This window comes from Schistocerca gregaria, chromosome 1, assembly GCF_023897955.1.
Source record: "Schistocerca gregaria isolate iqSchGreg1 chromosome 1, iqSchGreg1.2, whole genome shotgun sequence".
NCBI classification, from domain to species: Eukaryota; Metazoa; Arthropoda; class Insecta; order Orthoptera; family Acrididae; genus Schistocerca; species Schistocerca gregaria.
Genome location: NC_064920.1, coordinates 730,058,644 through 730,076,906, shown reverse-complemented (window position 1 = coordinate 730,076,906; position 18,263 = coordinate 730,058,644). Strand labels below are relative to the sequence as shown.

The window sequence follows — 18,263 nt, the reverse complement described above, 5'->3', positions numbered from 1 at the left end:
TTGTTCTTGTATTTCACATACACAGCTTCTATGTGTACCTGACTGACTGAACTGGAACAGGATGTGTTAAGGTTGTTTTTACATCAGTTTTAAACTTTTCAACATTCAAAGCAGTGTAACTGGTAACTGATTCTAAAGAGTATTCCAAGTTACTGTAATGCAATATCTGTGAAGTCATTTTGTCAATTTTATTCAGTAATTTCTTTGCTTTTGCCAAGTGCTAATCTTTCTTCACATCTGTCTCATCAGATAAACATTTACTATGCAACTTACAGTTTGTGGTGTCGAGATCCATAGTCAAGGGCTTGCTGTCTTCATTCTGGTTAATTGGGGACTCAGCCTCACTTACATCTGAGTACCATGGTTCCTGCATTGCAAGTTCATCCGTATTCAGCCATAAATTGAAATGATTATCTTCATTGTACTGTCCAGTGTCCATAATATTAATGTTTGGTATAGGGTGTGAAACACCACAAAAAGCACTATGGCATATTGCAGTTGGTGTTGCTAATCATAATTACGGAACATAATTAAGTTGAAAACTTTACAAAATGAGAAAATAAACAGTGTTGTCAGCAGCCACATCTACACTATGTGATCTAAAGTATCCGGATACCGGGCTCAAAATTACTTACAAGTTCATGGCACCCTCCACTGGTAATAATTCAGCTATCACTCTCGCAGGCATATGTTCAATCAGATGCTGGAAGGTTTCTTGGGGCATGACAGCCCATTCTTCAAGGAGTGCTGCACTGAGGTAGGAGGTATCGAAGTCAGTCAGTGAGGGCTGGCACAAAGCTGTTTTACAGGTGTTGAAAAATGCAATCACCATCCCCAAATTCCTCTTCAACAGTGGGAAGCAATAAGGTGCTTAAAACATCACTGTAGGCCTGTGCTGTGATTGTGCCATACAAAACAACAAGAGGTGCAAGCCACCTCCATGAAAAACATGACCACACCATAACACCACTGCCTCCGAACTTTACTGTTGGCACTGCACACAATGGCAGATAACTTTCACTGGGCATTCACCATGCCCACACCCTGCCATGGGATCGCCACATTGTGTACCATGATTTGTTACTCCACACAACATTTATCCACAGTTCAATCATCCAATGTTTACGCTCGTTACACCAAGCGAGGCATTGTTTCGCATTTACTGGCATGATGTGTGGCTTATGAGTAGCCGCTTGACCATGAAATCCAAGTTTTCTCACTCCTGCTTAACCGTCATAGTACTTGCAGCAGATCCTGATGCAGTTTAGAATTACTGTGTGATGGTCTGGATAGATGTCTGCCTATTACACATTACGACCCTCTTCAATTGACGGCGGTCTCTTGTCAGTCAACAGATGAGGTTTCCCTGTATGCTTTTGTGTGGTACGCGTCCCTTCATGTTTCCATTTCGCTATCACATAAGAAACAGTGTATCTAGGGATGTTTAGGAGTGTAGAAATCTTGCGTACAGACGTATGACACAAGTGACACCCAATCACTCGACCACGTTCAAAATCCCTGAGTTCTGTGGAGTGCCCCATTCTGTTCTCTCACAATGTCTAATGACTACTGAGGTCACTGATATGGAGTATCTGGCAGTAGGTGGCAGCAGAATGCACCTAATATGAAAAACATATGTTTTGGGGGTGTCTGAACACTTTTGATCACATAGTGTATTTACATTGGTATGTCAGGACGCTTTTGTTGTATACTTTGGAGAGAAGTGCGCATGATCGTTATCCACCTCCATCATCATTACCGAAACTTGCCACTATTTTGCAGAAAGATTGGTATAGGATTCCCATGAAAACTGTACAGGTTTTAACACTTCAGCTGCTGCTGTGGAGTAATATGCAGGAACATAATATGTGCGTAGTCTTCCCCTAAACAGTAAATAAGTTGCACAGCAATGCAATACGCCGCCGTGGCCATCACACAGTTCAGGGCGTCGCTTACTTACTGATTAACTTGTGAAAGATACGACACTAACTAGCAAATACTATGCAAGACTTCTGGACCAAATACACGAAAAAAAAAGTGATAAGATGCCTTGACTGCAAAAGAAAAGTCTCATATTTTATGAGGAAAGTGCAACTGTCTACAGTGGGCCTTTGGCAAAGGGGAAAACTTATGAACTTTGGAAATATCCCCCAGAGGACCACATTTTGTATCTTTGTTCTCTTATTCCTATGTCTAATGAGTTTGTAGTTGGATACAATTTTGAGTCTGCTGCAGTAGTTAAGAAACCCAACCATGGAATATTTTTCAGAATCTTAGTGTAGAATTTCTCTCACTATAAAACCTCAGACAAAGTGCAGTGATGAGAAAGAGGAATCTGCACTGAAAAATAATTTGTTCCAGAAAGCAAAAAGAAAAAAATTCATAATAATGCAGATTCCGCTGCAGAGAGGATGTTTCATTACAGCAGCCAACATGACCTGTGAAGACATCAGAGGCTCGGCATAAGACCTGTCCAGTGGTACAGTGACTGGAATAAAAAAATCTGGAAAACAGTGCCAGCTCAGGCATTTAAAGAATGTGCAATTGCTGTTAATAAGGTGATAGCTATCACTTGCTTGTGCAAACCTAGCTCTGGATTACCAATTGCAACTGTGATTCTGGTCAGTTGGTATGGCATAACATACGGGGCAAACGAACCTTCAAATCTTATTGTTCATGCTCCTGCAGTATTCAGCAGCAAGGCAGACACTGTCACTCATGGACTGATTTACTATTAAAATGGCGAAAGCACACAATCCAAATTGAATTCAGTAGCATATTATTTTTCCCAACATACAACACTATGATGATGACGTTAGAGAAATTCATCTAGTATGGTGGTGTATCGAGAGCAGGTCATTCCACACACAGAACAGGACAGGAGAGGGCTGGCAGGTCTTGACTAGCAGAGCTGAAATTCTAAACATATATAGAAACAACTGAATAATGTCACTGGTAAGCAGCCTCTCTTCTAGTGTTTAATACATTTATCGAAATTCGTTGTAAGTATATACGGAGTAAAGGTGATACCTGTTTTTAATATAATCAAACAGATAAATAATAATCAGTCATTACTGGAACTAGCAGTAACATTCCCAACAGTAGCAACTGTTATGGACTGTAGCTATATACCACACCGTGTAAGATGGAGTCTCTAAAAGCCGATTTTGTACTGCTGACAATTAAAACTAGAATACCACGAAGATGGTATGCATCAGTCGTGAAGTTGGCACGGAGTTCATTACATTCGTGAATACACGAAAAATTAGCATCTCAACACAACTGCAACAATTACGTAAGTGTACCACCACCTGTGTTCTCTTCCTCCTCCTCCTCTCTCAAATGTTGTGCCTCCTGTTATGTCTCTTTTTTTCTCCTGTTTTTCCGCTAACACCTCGAATAACTTTTTCTCCTGTTTCTTCCTTTAATGCCTCAACACCTTCATTATTTCTTATTCATAATAACGGTTTTCTCCTTTTGTGCCCCTTCACGTAATGTTGAACAAGGTGTGCCACTACATGTAACCTGAATCGCAAGTTTGAATAATTTTATAATAGTTCAGTCTTAACAATTTGCTCAAACACATAAAATACAGTTCAAACCCAGTTCACTTTGAATCATCACCCACTGTTCCACACTCCAAAGGTACGCCTGTCTCCATAAAATGTTCTACTGCAGCATTCTTGGCAAAAAAAAAAAAAAGTTTCTTGCAAACTTACTTTTCATCATCTTGAGCTGCTGTTGTAGCAATGTAGCCTGTTATTGTGACCTCTTCAATGTTGAATGCTGCTCCACAATGTGCTTATAATTTTCTGTGTTGTTTCACTTTTGCAGATATATCCCTTTTATCTGATCCATCGTGCAAAAATTCCTCTCCGTTCTGGTCCCACAATCCGCTACACTATCCGTCCACTCGACAATGAGTACCATCCGCCTGCTGTTAGCACATAATTACAGATCAAGACGACAACTATCTGTTCTGAATAATTAAGTAACAAAGCCATTTATTGTGAATCTGCAAGCTAAGAACTAGTCCCTTCCACTCTTAGACAAATGGGAGGACTGGGCACGTTCACTGTAACACCACAATGACTGGGATGTTTATCTACCCTATGTAAAAGCCACAAATAACTCAAATGTGCAAGACAGTATTGGCCTCTTGTCATATGAGATGGTATACGGTAGGAAGATGCCATAACTTTTCGCTGTTATTAAACCTAAAATTGACAAAAATGAGAAATCAATACAAAAATTTGCAAAAACATTAAAGGCTGAGTGCAAGCAGGTGAGGAGGGCAAATAATAAAGTCCTTGAATGGTAGGAAAGGACAGGACAGGACAATGTACTGTTAGGTTACTTGAGTATAGGGTTGGCCAATGGGTCATGCTAGCAAGTCCCTGTACATTAAAGGTCAAAATGAACAAATTTCTTATGAATTATCAGGGGCCATACCAAGTCATATAGATGACATTTCCTGTGAATGTGTAGTTGCAATTGCCACTGCTAACTTCCATTGCCCACATAAGATGCGGTAAACCTTTTATGAATACCCTAGGCACATTACTGCAAGTGTCGGTGCTGCTCCCTACGACAAAAGCAAAATACAAAAAAAGAAGGAAGGAGACAGAAGCTAGGAAGCAGGATCTATGCAAGCTGCGGCATGCACTTGGGCTGCACCAGTGATTATTCATTTTTATGAGGTGTAAGAAAAAGCTTGACAGTTATGTCTATATCACTGTTCTTGTTTGAGGGAGTTATTATTTGTTAGTATAGGATATTGGGATGTTAGCATGGAGCCATTACTTAATCATCTACAGAATATGACAAACACCAGGACCTGAGACAGGGCAGAAACACAGAAGAGAATATACCAGTTCCTTCCTAACATAAAATAAAGATCAAGAATGGCATACTACCTTCAGACCAAGGGAGTTATACAGTATCTATGATGACACAGTCCACATCTCAGCTACTTACTGAAAAGACAACACCATACCACAGTTATTTCTGAATGTGGAACAACTGACACTCTGGACTGCATCATTTGGTAGTGTGCCATAGACAAGAAGTTACAGACCAGGATAGGAAAGTCTTTGGCAATACACCTGTACAGCACATCATAAGAAGTGAGGAGCTTTGGCACAAACAGAACTTACTGCCAGTTAAATTATCAGCTTATAACCTGCAAGCCTCCATGATCAAAAGACAATGAAGAGGAGGCCATACAATATGGCAGCAAGATGTACCTTGGGTAAACATCTACTTGCAACAACCTTATGGAGGCATTCAGATGAGCCTTGGGGATGACCAGGAAGGATTTCCTAAGTCTCTGACAGACACCTCGTAATCTCTTCAACCTTGAGCAGCATGGTAGTACAGCCCCTGTGAATCCTGAGCTGTGCCTCAGTGACCCAAGGCTGCCTGCACAGGCAAATGAGGAAATCTAGTCTCATTTTGATACCAAGTAGATGAGAGGAGTGTAGTGTAGCTTAGTACAGGAGAGCAGTCACATTTCCCTTTGGATTCTGAATGTATATTTAGCTGTGGGCCAGATGGCTAAAAGGTATAGTACACAGATTTACTGAATTATTTATATATATTTTTTTTTAAAGTAGAGATTTTACATTCCCCCCCCCCCCCCCCTTAAAGACCATAATGCTTAGTTATACTAACTCATTTGAAATTGTTTGAAGCTATTGTGTGTTCTACTCACATATAATAACTACTGTGCAACATTTGGCCTGTCCTTGAATCAAGCTAAGTCTAAGAAAACAGAAAATACATAAAAATAATAAAATAATGGGAACGGTAGCCGGTATAGTGTGTAATTCAAACACGAGCATGCTATGGTAACGCAGTGCGCTGGGAGATGATGAACCACGTACATCCATCCTTGAAGGTGGAGAGGGAGTGAAATGGGTCCCCCTGCCCCCAGGTGGCACTATGGCCGAGGAAAACTATGATGTGTGCAATAATTCTCATGGTGCTAGATTTCTTTGTAGGAAAAGTAATAGACCTACTACAGAATCAGCAATTCAAAGGCATGTGTTAGCCAGCCACAACAGATGCTGGGTTAACTTACAACACATGGGAAGTAAGGAATGAGAAGGAAAACTAGAAAAGATCCAATGGAAGTACCAGATTGAAGCTCTTGTATAAACAGCTAGGGGAGTAACTGTGTAATGTGACAGATTTAGCTCCACACATACAGGGTGTTACAAAAAGATATGGCCAAACTTTCAGGAAACATTCCTCACAGACACAAAGAAAAAAAATGTTACGTCAACATGTGTCCGCAAATGCTTACTTTCCATGTTAGAGCTCATTTTATTACTTCTCTTGAAATCACATTAATCCTGGAATGGAAACACACAGCAACAGAACATACCAGCATGACTTCAAACACTTTGTTACAGTAAATGTTCAAACTGTCCTCCATTAGCGAGGATACATGCATCCACCCTCCATCGCATGGAATCCCTGATGTGCTTATGCAGCCCTGGAGAATGGCGTATTGTATCACAGCCGTCCACAATATGACCACGAAGAGTCTCTACATTTGGTACCGGGGTTGCGTAGACAAGAGCTTTCAAATGCTCCCACAAATGAAAGTGAAGAGGGTTGAGGTCAGGAGAGCGTGGAGGCCATGGAATTGGTCCGCCTCTAACAATCCATCAGTAACCAAATCTGTTGTTGAGAAGCGTGTGAACACTTCAACTGAAATGTGCAGGAGCTCCATCGTGCATGAACCACATGTTATGTTGTACTTGTAAAGGCACATGTTCTAGCAGCACATGTAGAGTATCCCGTATGAAATCATGATAACGTGCTCCATTGAGCGTAGGTGGAAGAACATGGGGCCCAATCAAGACATCACCAACAATGCCTGCCCAAAGGTTCACAGAAAATCTGTGTTGATGACGTGATTGCACAATTGCGTGTGGATTCTCTACAGCCCACACATGTTGATTGTGAAAATTTACAATTTGATCACATTGGAATGAAGCTTCATCCATAAAGAGAACATTTGCACTGAAATGAGGATTGACACATTGTTGGATGAACCATTCGCAGAAGTGTACCCGTGGAGGCCAATCAGCTGTTGATAGAGCCTGCACACGTTGTACATGGTACGGAAACAACTGGTTCTCCCGTAGCACTCTCCATACAGCGACGTGGTCAACGTTACCTTGTACAGCAGCAACTTCTCTGACGCTGACATTAGGGTTGTCGTCAACTGTACGAAGAATTGCCTCGTCCATTGCAAGTGTCCTCGGAGTTCTAGGTCTTCCCCAGTCGCGAGTCATATGCTGGAATGTTCCGTGCTCCCTAAGACGCCAATCAATTGCTTCGAACGTCTTCCTGTCGGGACACCTTCATTCTGGAAATCTGTCTCGATACAAACATACCGCGCCACGGCTATTGCCCCGTGCTAATCCATACATCAAATGGGCATCTGCCAACTCCGCATTTGTAAACATTGCACTGACTGCAAAACCACGTTCGTGATGAACACTAACCTGTTGATGCTACGTACTGATGTGCTTGATGCGAGTATTGTAGAGCGATGAGTCGCATGTCAACACAAGCACCAAAGTCAACATTACCTTTCTTCAATCAGGCCAACTGGCGGTGAATCGAGGAAGTACAGTACATACTGACGAAACTAAAATGAGCTTTAACATGGAAATTAAGTGTTTCCAGACACATGTCCACCTAACATCTTTTCTTTATTTGTGTGTGAGGAATGTTTCCTGAAAGTTTGGTTGTACCTTTTCGTAACAGCCTTTATTTCTGGCTAGATGCAAGTGGGGAATTATTGAAGACAATATGTGGAACACCAGATACTGACAATATCAGGGGACTGAATAGCATGTTTCGAGATGTGCAAGAAATAGTGAACAGCAACAAGGCAGCTATAAAGTGGCATATCATCCAACTGGCAGATATAGAGCAAGGTGTACTGGATATAAATGGATGACACAGGAATTAACTACTGAACAAACAATATATACAATGATAACCATGGGCACAATCAATCAAGATTTAGACATGATACAAACCCAATTTAATTTACTAGATGTAAGAACTGCTGTAGTAAGACTTCTTCAGTCTCTTAAATAGCATAGAGGGTGCACAGGTGGAAGCGACAGCATTACAGAGTTGGTACACCACTTCGTACATGGACAATGGCTCCTACACGGTTACCTCCAAGATAGATCCCTGCTGGCCTGTGAATGGTGCAGGAAAAACTAGAACTACACCATATGCTGAAGCTTGCAGATCAAAACTTGACATCCTATTTACACATCAATAGTTTAAATTAACACCGACAGAGCCGGACTTCATATATTCATTTGATTTCCCACAGCAAGTATCAATATATATTACAGGTGTTCTGCAACCCACTCGCATTAGGTAAAATAGGAAGCTATGAGGAAATACATACAGGTGAAGATGCAGGAAGTATTGGTAATCTGCAAGGAGAAAGGAAGGTACTGTTGATGTCAATGGGCAAATTCTAATTAAGCAAATAGAAATTATTACCATACACCCAACCAAGATGGTCCAGAGCGGCATGTGAGCATTTCAGGTACAGTTATTGTTAGATGAAACAGAGGTGGCAGGAGGTCAAAGAGATATTCTAATGCCGCATCAATTATACCAAAGTGTTTTAGGTATTGGTTTTACTCTGCATTTGAATTGGAGATACTGACTGAATTGTTATGAACAAGGTGGACTCAAGGGGATGACGAGGCTGAAATTGAAAGGTAGTGGGATACTCTTTAATATTTCAACCTGTGATATAGCAGGAACTTCATTCTGTCTCCCACCTCCTATTCCGGGGACAACTATAATGAAACAGATACAGCCTTTGTACTGGCCAGAAAGAACATTAGATGTGTTGCAAACTCATCTGCACAGAAATGTCATATTACCACTGAGCATATGTTTCAACATGTTCAGCAATCACAATGAGCAGTGCAATATGATTATGCACAAGAGTGTCTCAGTTTCGGGTATTGCTGTGGTTCTGACATAGCTTTGTGTAATGTGTGTCTACTTCAAGTGGAAAGTTGCCCAAGCTATCAAGAATCCAGTGCAGCAGTTACCAATGGTCTGGGGTAAGCATACACAGTAACATGTAGTATAAGGTACAGCCAATGAACAACATGATTTATGCTGAGAATTAGAGTAAGAGGACAAGGAAAATGTTATGTTTTGTTGTGAATTTATAAAACACATTTTCAGAAATTTACGAATGTCGCATCCACAGACAGGATTTCTTCAAGAAGGGAGGAGTGTTGCACAACGAATCTGTCGTGTGTGATGAACTGCTCCTCTGATACTCAGCAAAATGATGGTCATACAGAGGGAAGTGAGTGTCAGCCTGAAGTCAAGACACCATTCCACAAGAAGTCTTGTTCTGAATTAAATAGTGCTTATTCAGGAAGCTGATGAAATGAAACCAGCTGGCCAGCACCTCTGAGGGGTGAAGTTGACCAATATTACAGCTCCAGCTACGCTTCTGCAGTCGTAGACAAAACAAGAAACTCAGAAGAAATGAAGCCATTGTCACCCAATGGTGACATAAGGCCACTACAGCCTGTTGTCTCTCCTGAGGTACGAGTGTTGCTGTCAGAGAAGAAAGTAATGACCAGCAGACACTCATAAATACTGCCCCCATATCAGACTATCACTCTCAGTTGATGTCAAATGTTCACAGACATTCTCTGTATATGACTGTATCAGGGCGTGTGTGTGATGCTGAACACCACTGTATCCATCAGCTGTTAACTTGAGAAGAAGACAACTCCTGTGAGAAATGAAGCATGCAGTCATCTTCTGAGGATTTCAGGCTCCTGTAGGATTATGCGTCCACCTGAGCTGGAGGCTGTATGTAGACAACTTAGAGCCTTTGTACCGCAGGGCCACCTTCCGGTGACTATCTTCTAGTGCTGATCACCTGCCTGGTGAGTTACTTAACTGAGCCTGGGCAAGAAGCTGCCTTATCTCTCTCTCTTGCTGCTCACGAGTCCATGAGGGCTTCATTGTTGCTGGTCATCGCCCAGTGTGCATAAGCCTTCTACTTCAGCCATGTTGGATGTTCTGGTTTAAAAAAAAAAAAAATAAAAATAAAAAAAAAATAGTTAGGCTGCCAGAACCTGCACGTAACACAGGTGCTGAAGACATCTTTGCTGACGCCAATGGCCATCACTGCTAACACAGGCTCTCCTCCAAGCCAGCAGTTGCTGATCTCAGCACACAGCATGCCAACAACTATCTAAGTCACTCAGAGCAAATAGCATCCTGCCTGCTGCAATCCCATCTCTTTACCAAAATAAATAAAGCACAATTGAAAACAGGGATGTTTCATTAACAGGTCATTGAGTAGTTCCAGTAACCATCAGCTCCATGACCCATGTTCAAATGAAGAAGCGCTGCCTTCTCCTGAACTATGAATGGCCGATTCCTCCACCTCTATTGGGACAAAGTCCAGCCCCAACAGTTTAAATGCCTATGTGCACTATGTAATTAATCTAATCTGGTCTTCTTGATCCCTATGGGCACGATACATAGAGGGTTGCAATATATTCCTAGCATCATCATTTAAAGCCATTTCTTGCACCATGGTAAGTAGACTTTCTTGCGATAGTTTGCCTCTATATTAAAGTGTCTACCAGTTCAGTTTCTTTAGTATCTCTGTGGCACTCTCCCATGGATTAAACAAACCTGTGACCATTTGCGCTGCCCTTCTCTGTATACACACAATATTCCCAGTAAGTCCTATCTGGTAGAGGCCCCACACACTTGAGCAATATTCTAGGACCGGTTGCATAAGTGATTTTGTAAGCAATCGCCTTTGTACACTGATTGCACTTCCCCAGTATTCTATCAATAAACTTAAGTCTACTATCTGCTTTACCCACGACTGAGCCTATGTGATCACTCCATTTCATATCCCTACAAAGTGTTACACCCAGGTATTTATATGAGTTGGCCAATTACAACTGTGACTCATTGTTGTTATAGTCATAGGGCATGACTTTTTTCTTTATGTGCACAATTTTACATTTCTGGAGATATAAATCAAGTTCTGAATCTATGCATCACTTTGAAATCTTACCAAGAGCAGCCTGAATATTTGTGCAGCTTTTCATACAGAATTTCATATTGAAAACTGCATCATCTGCAAAAAATCTGAAGTTACTATTATCACCAAGTTCACTAATATTCAACATCAACAGTGAGGGTCCAAATAACAGAGCAGCCCTGGGCACACCCAAAGTTACTTCCACATCTGAATCCAAGTTCGGTTTCATCTGACAGATACTTTTGGAATCCTTGTTCATTGGCATGGAGGAAGATATGCTGTTAGAGATTAGAGATTAAGTTTTGAGTTCAGAATATAAGAACCTAAGAATCTACAGCAAATGGATGTCAAGGATATTGGACAATGGTTTTGCTGATCACTTCCTTTTTGTTTGAGAGATATATTATATTATATTATATTATAGTTAAAAAAAAAAGAAGCTAAATCATTTATAAATTCGGTACAGAATCTGATGCGAATTTCGTCAGGCCCTGGAGCTTCATTCAATTTAATATCTACATCACTCATCTTTGCATTGGCCCAAGAATCAAACTGGGCAATAAACCTGCATTTTCATTTGTGAATAAAAATTTGGAAAACTATGTTTAGGATTTCTGCTTTTGCTTTTCTACCCTTAATTTCAGTTCCTATATCATCTATGAGTTTCTGGACATTATCTTTGGTACCAGTATGACGTATGATCAGAATTTCTTTGGGTTTGTGTGAATCCTTCAGTAAACCCTGTTATGGTTCCACTACATACATGTTATGTGCACAGTCTATTAGTCTTATAAACCTGAGCCACAGTTCTACATGCTCCTCTCCAGAGCTAAATATTTTGAGTTCCTTACGGAAGTACAATGCTATTGCCTCATTATCTAGTTTGCCGACAATGTAAGTACCTCTACTTGTTTTAGCTGCCCTGTCTACTTCGATGCTGTTGTTACTACCACTTTGTAGTCGCTGATACCATTTTCTGTGTGGATAATCTCAAATGGAACCTTGCTTCTAAAGCAGAAAACACGCACACATTTACACAAGCACAATGTCTGCAGCTTGTGGTCTAGTGGTTAGCATTGCTGCCTCTAGACCATGGGGTCCCGGGTTTGATTGCTGACCAGGTTGGGGATTTTCTCTGCCTGGGGACTGGAAGTTTGTGTTATCATCATCATCATCATCATCATCATCATCATCATTTGTGACAGTGGCTAGATTGGACTGCATAAAAAATTGGACTGTTTAAAAATTGGTACTTTGTAGGGGCGCTGATGACCGCACTGTTAAGCACCCCAAAACCAATCATCATCATCATCAACAACAACACAAGGACACACACACACACACACACAAACACACACGACCACTGTGGTAGGACTGCACATTGCAACAGTCTGGCCGCAGCGACCAGACACAGTGGTCACGTGTGCCATGAGTAGTACTTGTGCGAATGTGCATGTTTTCTACCTCAGAAGAAGGCTTTTTGGCCAAAAGCTTAAAGGTATAGCATTCTTTTCATTGTGCCTGACTGAGATGACTCCGTATCTTCTCCACATGGTAAGAAGCAATATTATTGTTAAAGTGCATCCACACGATGCCTTTTTTCTGTTCAACTTTGCAAACGCGCATAAATTTCCAAAAATTTCCAACAGCTCCAAATATATATATGCACATTGGTGCATGCGTGATTTCCTGGAAAAGGGATTCATGCATATAGCTCATTGCTTCCCGGCTTTGGTGGGAATCTTTGCTCTTTTTAGCAGACGACCAGCAGCTGGGTCCTGTGTGCATTTCATTGTGTGTTGAGGTTATGTTGTGAAGCAGTTTACATGCACTAATGTATGTTGCCTCCAAAGGTAGTACACTTTAGAGATGATTACAGACAAGAGAAGTCTGTGCCAAACACCATTTCTAAAGATTATTTGAATAAAAAATTGAGATGTGATGCTCAAGAGTACCATGTATTACATAAAAAGTCTCCGATCATATTACTTTAAAGAATAAGACATCAAAAGTTTTGAAGCACAAAAACAAGGAAGAATAAGCCAGAAATTTAAGTAAAGTGTCTACGAAAGCTGTGGACGAATATTCATGTTACGGGGAGTTAATAGCATAACTGAGGGGCTTGACATCTGAACAAAACAAATGATGGGATATGTGTAGCTCCTCAACAAACAACTAGAAATAGAAATGAAGGGCACTGATGATGCAAAAAATACAAAATTGGAAAAAACAACCTCTGTCCTAATGGATTTTGGCATCTACCCAACTTGAAAATTTGTTGAATCTGAAGATGTTAATCAACGTAGCCTATTGAGCTTTCAAGATCAAAATCGTGTAAACAACTTTCTTTGTAAAGTAAAATACAAATGACACATAGGAAGTTAATTAACCTTCACATAACGACCAAGAATCTCCACCTTAGTTTCACAAGTAATCACTGAAATGGTTTGTTTTACAATGCAAAATAAATAGTTAAAACAGGTATATACATCACCAGTTGCCAGCTAATAAGATGTTATTGCCAGCTTAATCACTGCAGCTTCCCAAGCAGAAAATCTAAAATTCCACTGTGACTACCTTCTGAAATTTGCAAACAAGACATTGTTGTTACTTTGTATTTCTCATACCTCTGTTAAGTACTTCTTAACCCACAGTCTTTGATGCATTTTCTTTTTTGTTGCCCTTAAAAAGTTTGAAAATGACAATCTAAAAGTCAACTTACAAAAAACAAATACAATACCCTTCAATTTTGGTGATTTTCAAACTTGTAATGATTCTCAAGATAGTAATATTTTAGGGAAAATCTGCAGTGAGTGTGAATTCCTAGGTATATTCATAGATAGCAAACCACTATGACACAACAAATTGACAATGTATGTGCAAGGCTATCATCTAGCTTATATGTTTTAAGAAGAATAGCTCCATACGTCAATACTCAAACAATGAGAATGATGTATTTTGGTTTAATACATCCATTTCTAGCATATGGTCTTTCATTCTTCCAAAACTCATGCAGACCGAGCTTTTAAACTCCAGAAAAGAGCCTTGAGAATATTAGGCAAAAAAGATGCTAGAACATCATGTAAGGGATTGTTTATACAATTTAAAATTCTGACTATCTATTCTATGTATATGTTCGAAATAATAGTATTAACTGTAGAAAATAAAAAATATACAAGTCGTAAAGCAGAAATTCATGATCACAATACTAAACAAATACAAAATCACCATATGATAAACAGAAGACTGAAATAAACAGCAAACAGTCCATATATTAATGGAGCAAAATACTTCAATGCACTGCCAAATGAATTGAAGGTAATAAATGGAGAGAGATTTAAAAAGAATCTAAAATCGTGGCTCATTAAGCAGTGCTTCTATGGCCTTCTGTAGAAACTAAAATCTAAAGTATTATTATGTCAAATAATTTGGACTACATTCTTAAGTTCCTATTATGAAGTAAATTTAGATTGTATACTGTTGTATTGTACTACCAATTGCCCTATGAATGTAAATACATGTTTCACACAAATAAACTACAAATTTTCTTCCAATAAATGCAGCACCAGCTCCAAGCAATGAGAAAATGTGTAGACAAAAAGATGCCCGTGCCTACATGCCTTAACGCTTTGGCCGACGATTTAAGTGTGAAGTATACTAACATCCAATCCTTTTACAAGATGACTTACTTGCTATCCGAAGCCAATCTTCTTCGCTGGCTTCTTGAATCTCTTTAAGATTCTTTTCCAAAGAGTGATGCTGGGTAGAGGAATATTTAAAATTCTCCCTCTACTTGTGAAACAAATAGATACTCAAAGGTTACTTTTCATCAACAAACGGTACATTAAAACTTCATACAGAACAAGTTTCTCCCTTCTCACATAAACATCTGACTTCTTGTAAGTCACTTGTATCGCCTCAAGTCAGAAACAAATCTAATTACATCCACAAAAGCGCTGGCTTAACAACCATAACTCTATATCACAGGATTCATGAAATGCGCCTTGCCTCTAGCAAGGATGGAATAAGAGTTTTTAAAAAGAGTTCTTTTTTCAGTAACGATAGCCACTGACACTATTATCACAGAGTTACATAAATACTCCCCATAGTCCTCTCATAGGCACTCACTAAATATCCATAGACTGCCCGACAGGTACTTGTTAGTGCCGTTCAATCGCCGCGTCTACATTCTTCCTGCAACTGAATTTAAACCTGTACACACAGACATATGACATGCTGTAGGTAGGATTCCACTCCCTCACTCTCATATCAAAAATATTGTGTGTTCGATACGATAGAAGGCTAAGTGGTTCTAAAATTTACGCAGAAATTATCGAAACACTACAATGTGTTCTTTCGAAAAAATTTTGTGCATATCCTTTTATTCCCATGCGTCTGTGATTGCGAATGAGGAAAGACACGTCATGTGAACAAACCTCAATTTCATCCTGGGCTTTACATTGTGTAGCCTCTCACACTTCATTATATTTAGTGGAATTAATTACAATCCTCTTTCCACATAGTCATCGTAATCAAACCGAGCACTTACCTTCACATCACCAAATGAAGCATCTGTACAGTTGGTATGCGCTCAAACTGCTGTTGTGCTTAACCATTTCTGAGGTGGAGTAACATTCTTAACATCATGAAAGTACAAAATGGCTACAAAATTATCTGGTGAACTTCTGAAATAAATGTGTCAGTGACATACTAGCAAGTAACCACCCAATGGTGGAGACACCAGACTGAACAGTGTGCTAGCTGTTTAACATCAATCTTCTTAAATTTTCACCCATTTTGATGTTTGTGATTACACTGCAATTGAAAGAAGGATACGGGAGGGTATCAAATGTGTCAAGATTTATGTATCAACAAGAATTTATAGAACATGGTTGAATTTCTACAAGGGCTACACATTTCAAAAGCCCTGTACAGTGTGCATGCATGACTGTTATGGTGTTGTAATGAAGTTGAAATTCATGTCAACTGAGAGTAAGACTTTAGACATAACAGTCTTCTATGTGTTTTCTGATTTGTATGGCTGCATTATGAGTAATTCAGTTTTAAAATGGAAGCTGAAAATGAGTCATGTTGGATTACACACAGTGACCACAATTCCTACATCAAAATCTAAACCCTACGTGGAAGGAACAAACTTTGAAAGAGGTACATGGGAATAGTGTAATGGGAAGTAGGACAGTATCACGGTGGTCTGCTCATTTCCGTGAAGGTCAGGTGAGCATTGGAACAACGCAAGAAGTGGAAGGCCATCAGCTGCAACATACTACACCTCTCAGGTTATTGTTAATGACATTTTGAGAGGGGATTTATGAGAAACATATGAGGAAACTGCATATAAGGTTAGAATGTTTGTCACTTTAGTTTACAGAATCATGACTGAAAAGTTATTGGTGAGAGAAGTTGCTGCTACATGGGTTCTGCATGATCTGACAGAAGATCAGAAAGCAGGTCATGAAAGAATTGCTCCAATGTTATCGAACAGAGGGAGAACAGTCTCTGAAAAGGATTGCTGCACTTGATGAAACCTGGAGATGAGATTTTGGGCCAGAACTAAAGTCTCAGCCATTGCAATGGTAAAATTCTGTCTCTCCATGGCCGAAAAACTTGTGCCACCAACAATCGAAGGTGAAACTTGTAGTGCATCTAAACTGGGTATGTGAAAAAACTGTAAATATTTTAAATCGATGGTGAAACTCGGTGTGCATCTAAACTGGATATGTAAAAAGTAAGTGGTATAGAATCAATGTTATATCAGTAATTCCAGTTTTTTAATGTTCATTTGTTGACAGTTTTCTGTTGTTAATCACTTCTCCTGTCTCAGACACTTCCATGGTAGGAAGTTTCATGGAGACACTCCATCTTTTGTATAAAGAAAAAAGTGTAAACTTGTATCAAAAAGTATTCAATGCAGTGTTTATTATAAATTTGGAGTGGGGTTTTATTTGGGAGGAGGAAAAAGACATGTCCATTACAATTCCTTCTACAAAAATTTTATATCAAGAAAACAATGCCTTATTGACACAACACGGTCAGAAGAAATTTATTTATCTATTAAGAAGAAGGCTGCAGAAGAAGATTCTGAAGCTGCTGCTATTAAGAAGAAATGACGTAAAGCAATAACGTCTGTGGATATTACTTTAGAAGACATAATGAAAATTGGTAGCGATATAGGCTAACTCAACAATACCAGCTGTTCAGTCTGTCACCCTCTCCATGTATCTTCAAAGACTTAGCATTATTATCATAAATTTAAAAATAAAAATATATAACTAAATCACGTCACCCCCTTTGAAACTGATGACAGTCTCTGTATATGACATGAAAGGAGTCATAGCTACAATAAAGAGCCCAGGCATGTTCTACAAACTGTTCCTGCAAAATGTTTTGCATCCGAAGGTCTGACAAACTTGCAGCTTGTATCCTCATTTTGCACAATAATGCAAGACCGCACACTGCCCTGCCAGTGAGAGGCATGTGCAACAGATCTGGATGGGTAATCTGATATGAGCCCACCCCCCCTCTTTTTTTTTAATATTATTGAAGGAACAACTCCATGAAAAATGGTTCAATTCAATTATGAAACTTCCATGGCATGATCAGAGTAATGAGACAGCACAACAATGAAAGTGCCCTATCTCGAATGCAGATGTTTTCAAAATGCTGGGATGCTGTCATATGCAAGAATGGAGATTATGTTGAAGGCCTGTGAAGATATTTTGTAAAATAAATTTTATTCAGTTCTATCTTACACTATGCAGACCTTTTGAAATGTCCTTTTATATGTTAACATCCCGTAATTTGGTTGAAGTATTAAAACTTAATATCCTACAGATTATCACAAAATTTCCATGACTGTAACACACAACTATACAACTATGCAAAATATGTCAGATACATACGTCTCATCAAATTTTTGACGACCTCAGCTGGTCGGAATCCACACAGTGCTTCAAAATCTGTTAGTGCAATGGCTAGTTCAGGTTTGTGATTAGGATCTTTATACAGATCTGGATATTTCTGATGTAGTATTTCAGCATGAGCCTGTAATTAAGAAGTGACATGTTCTCAGGGTTGAAAAGTCATAGAATCAATGTAAAAAATTATCAATGTTGCAAAGTAAGAAGAGTAAATGGAGAGACGCTAGGGA

At 39.5% G+C, this 18,263-nt stretch overlaps 1 protein-coding gene across 2 annotated transcripts in view; it reads right to left on the bottom strand.

Annotated features, from left to right (window-relative positions):
* Positions 1-18,263, bottom strand: part of LOC126267072 (mannose-6-phosphate isomerase-like) — a 100,823-nt gene that overhangs the window by 38,047 nt on the left and 44,513 nt on the right. For both annotated transcript variants that reach the window (XM_049971934.1, XM_049971941.1), the window contains exon 3: positions 18,016-18,157. In XM_049971934.1, the coding sequence (XP_049827891.1) occupies positions 18,016-18,157 (142 nt within the window). The remainder of the gene's footprint in view (positions 1-18,015; positions 18,158-18,263) is intronic.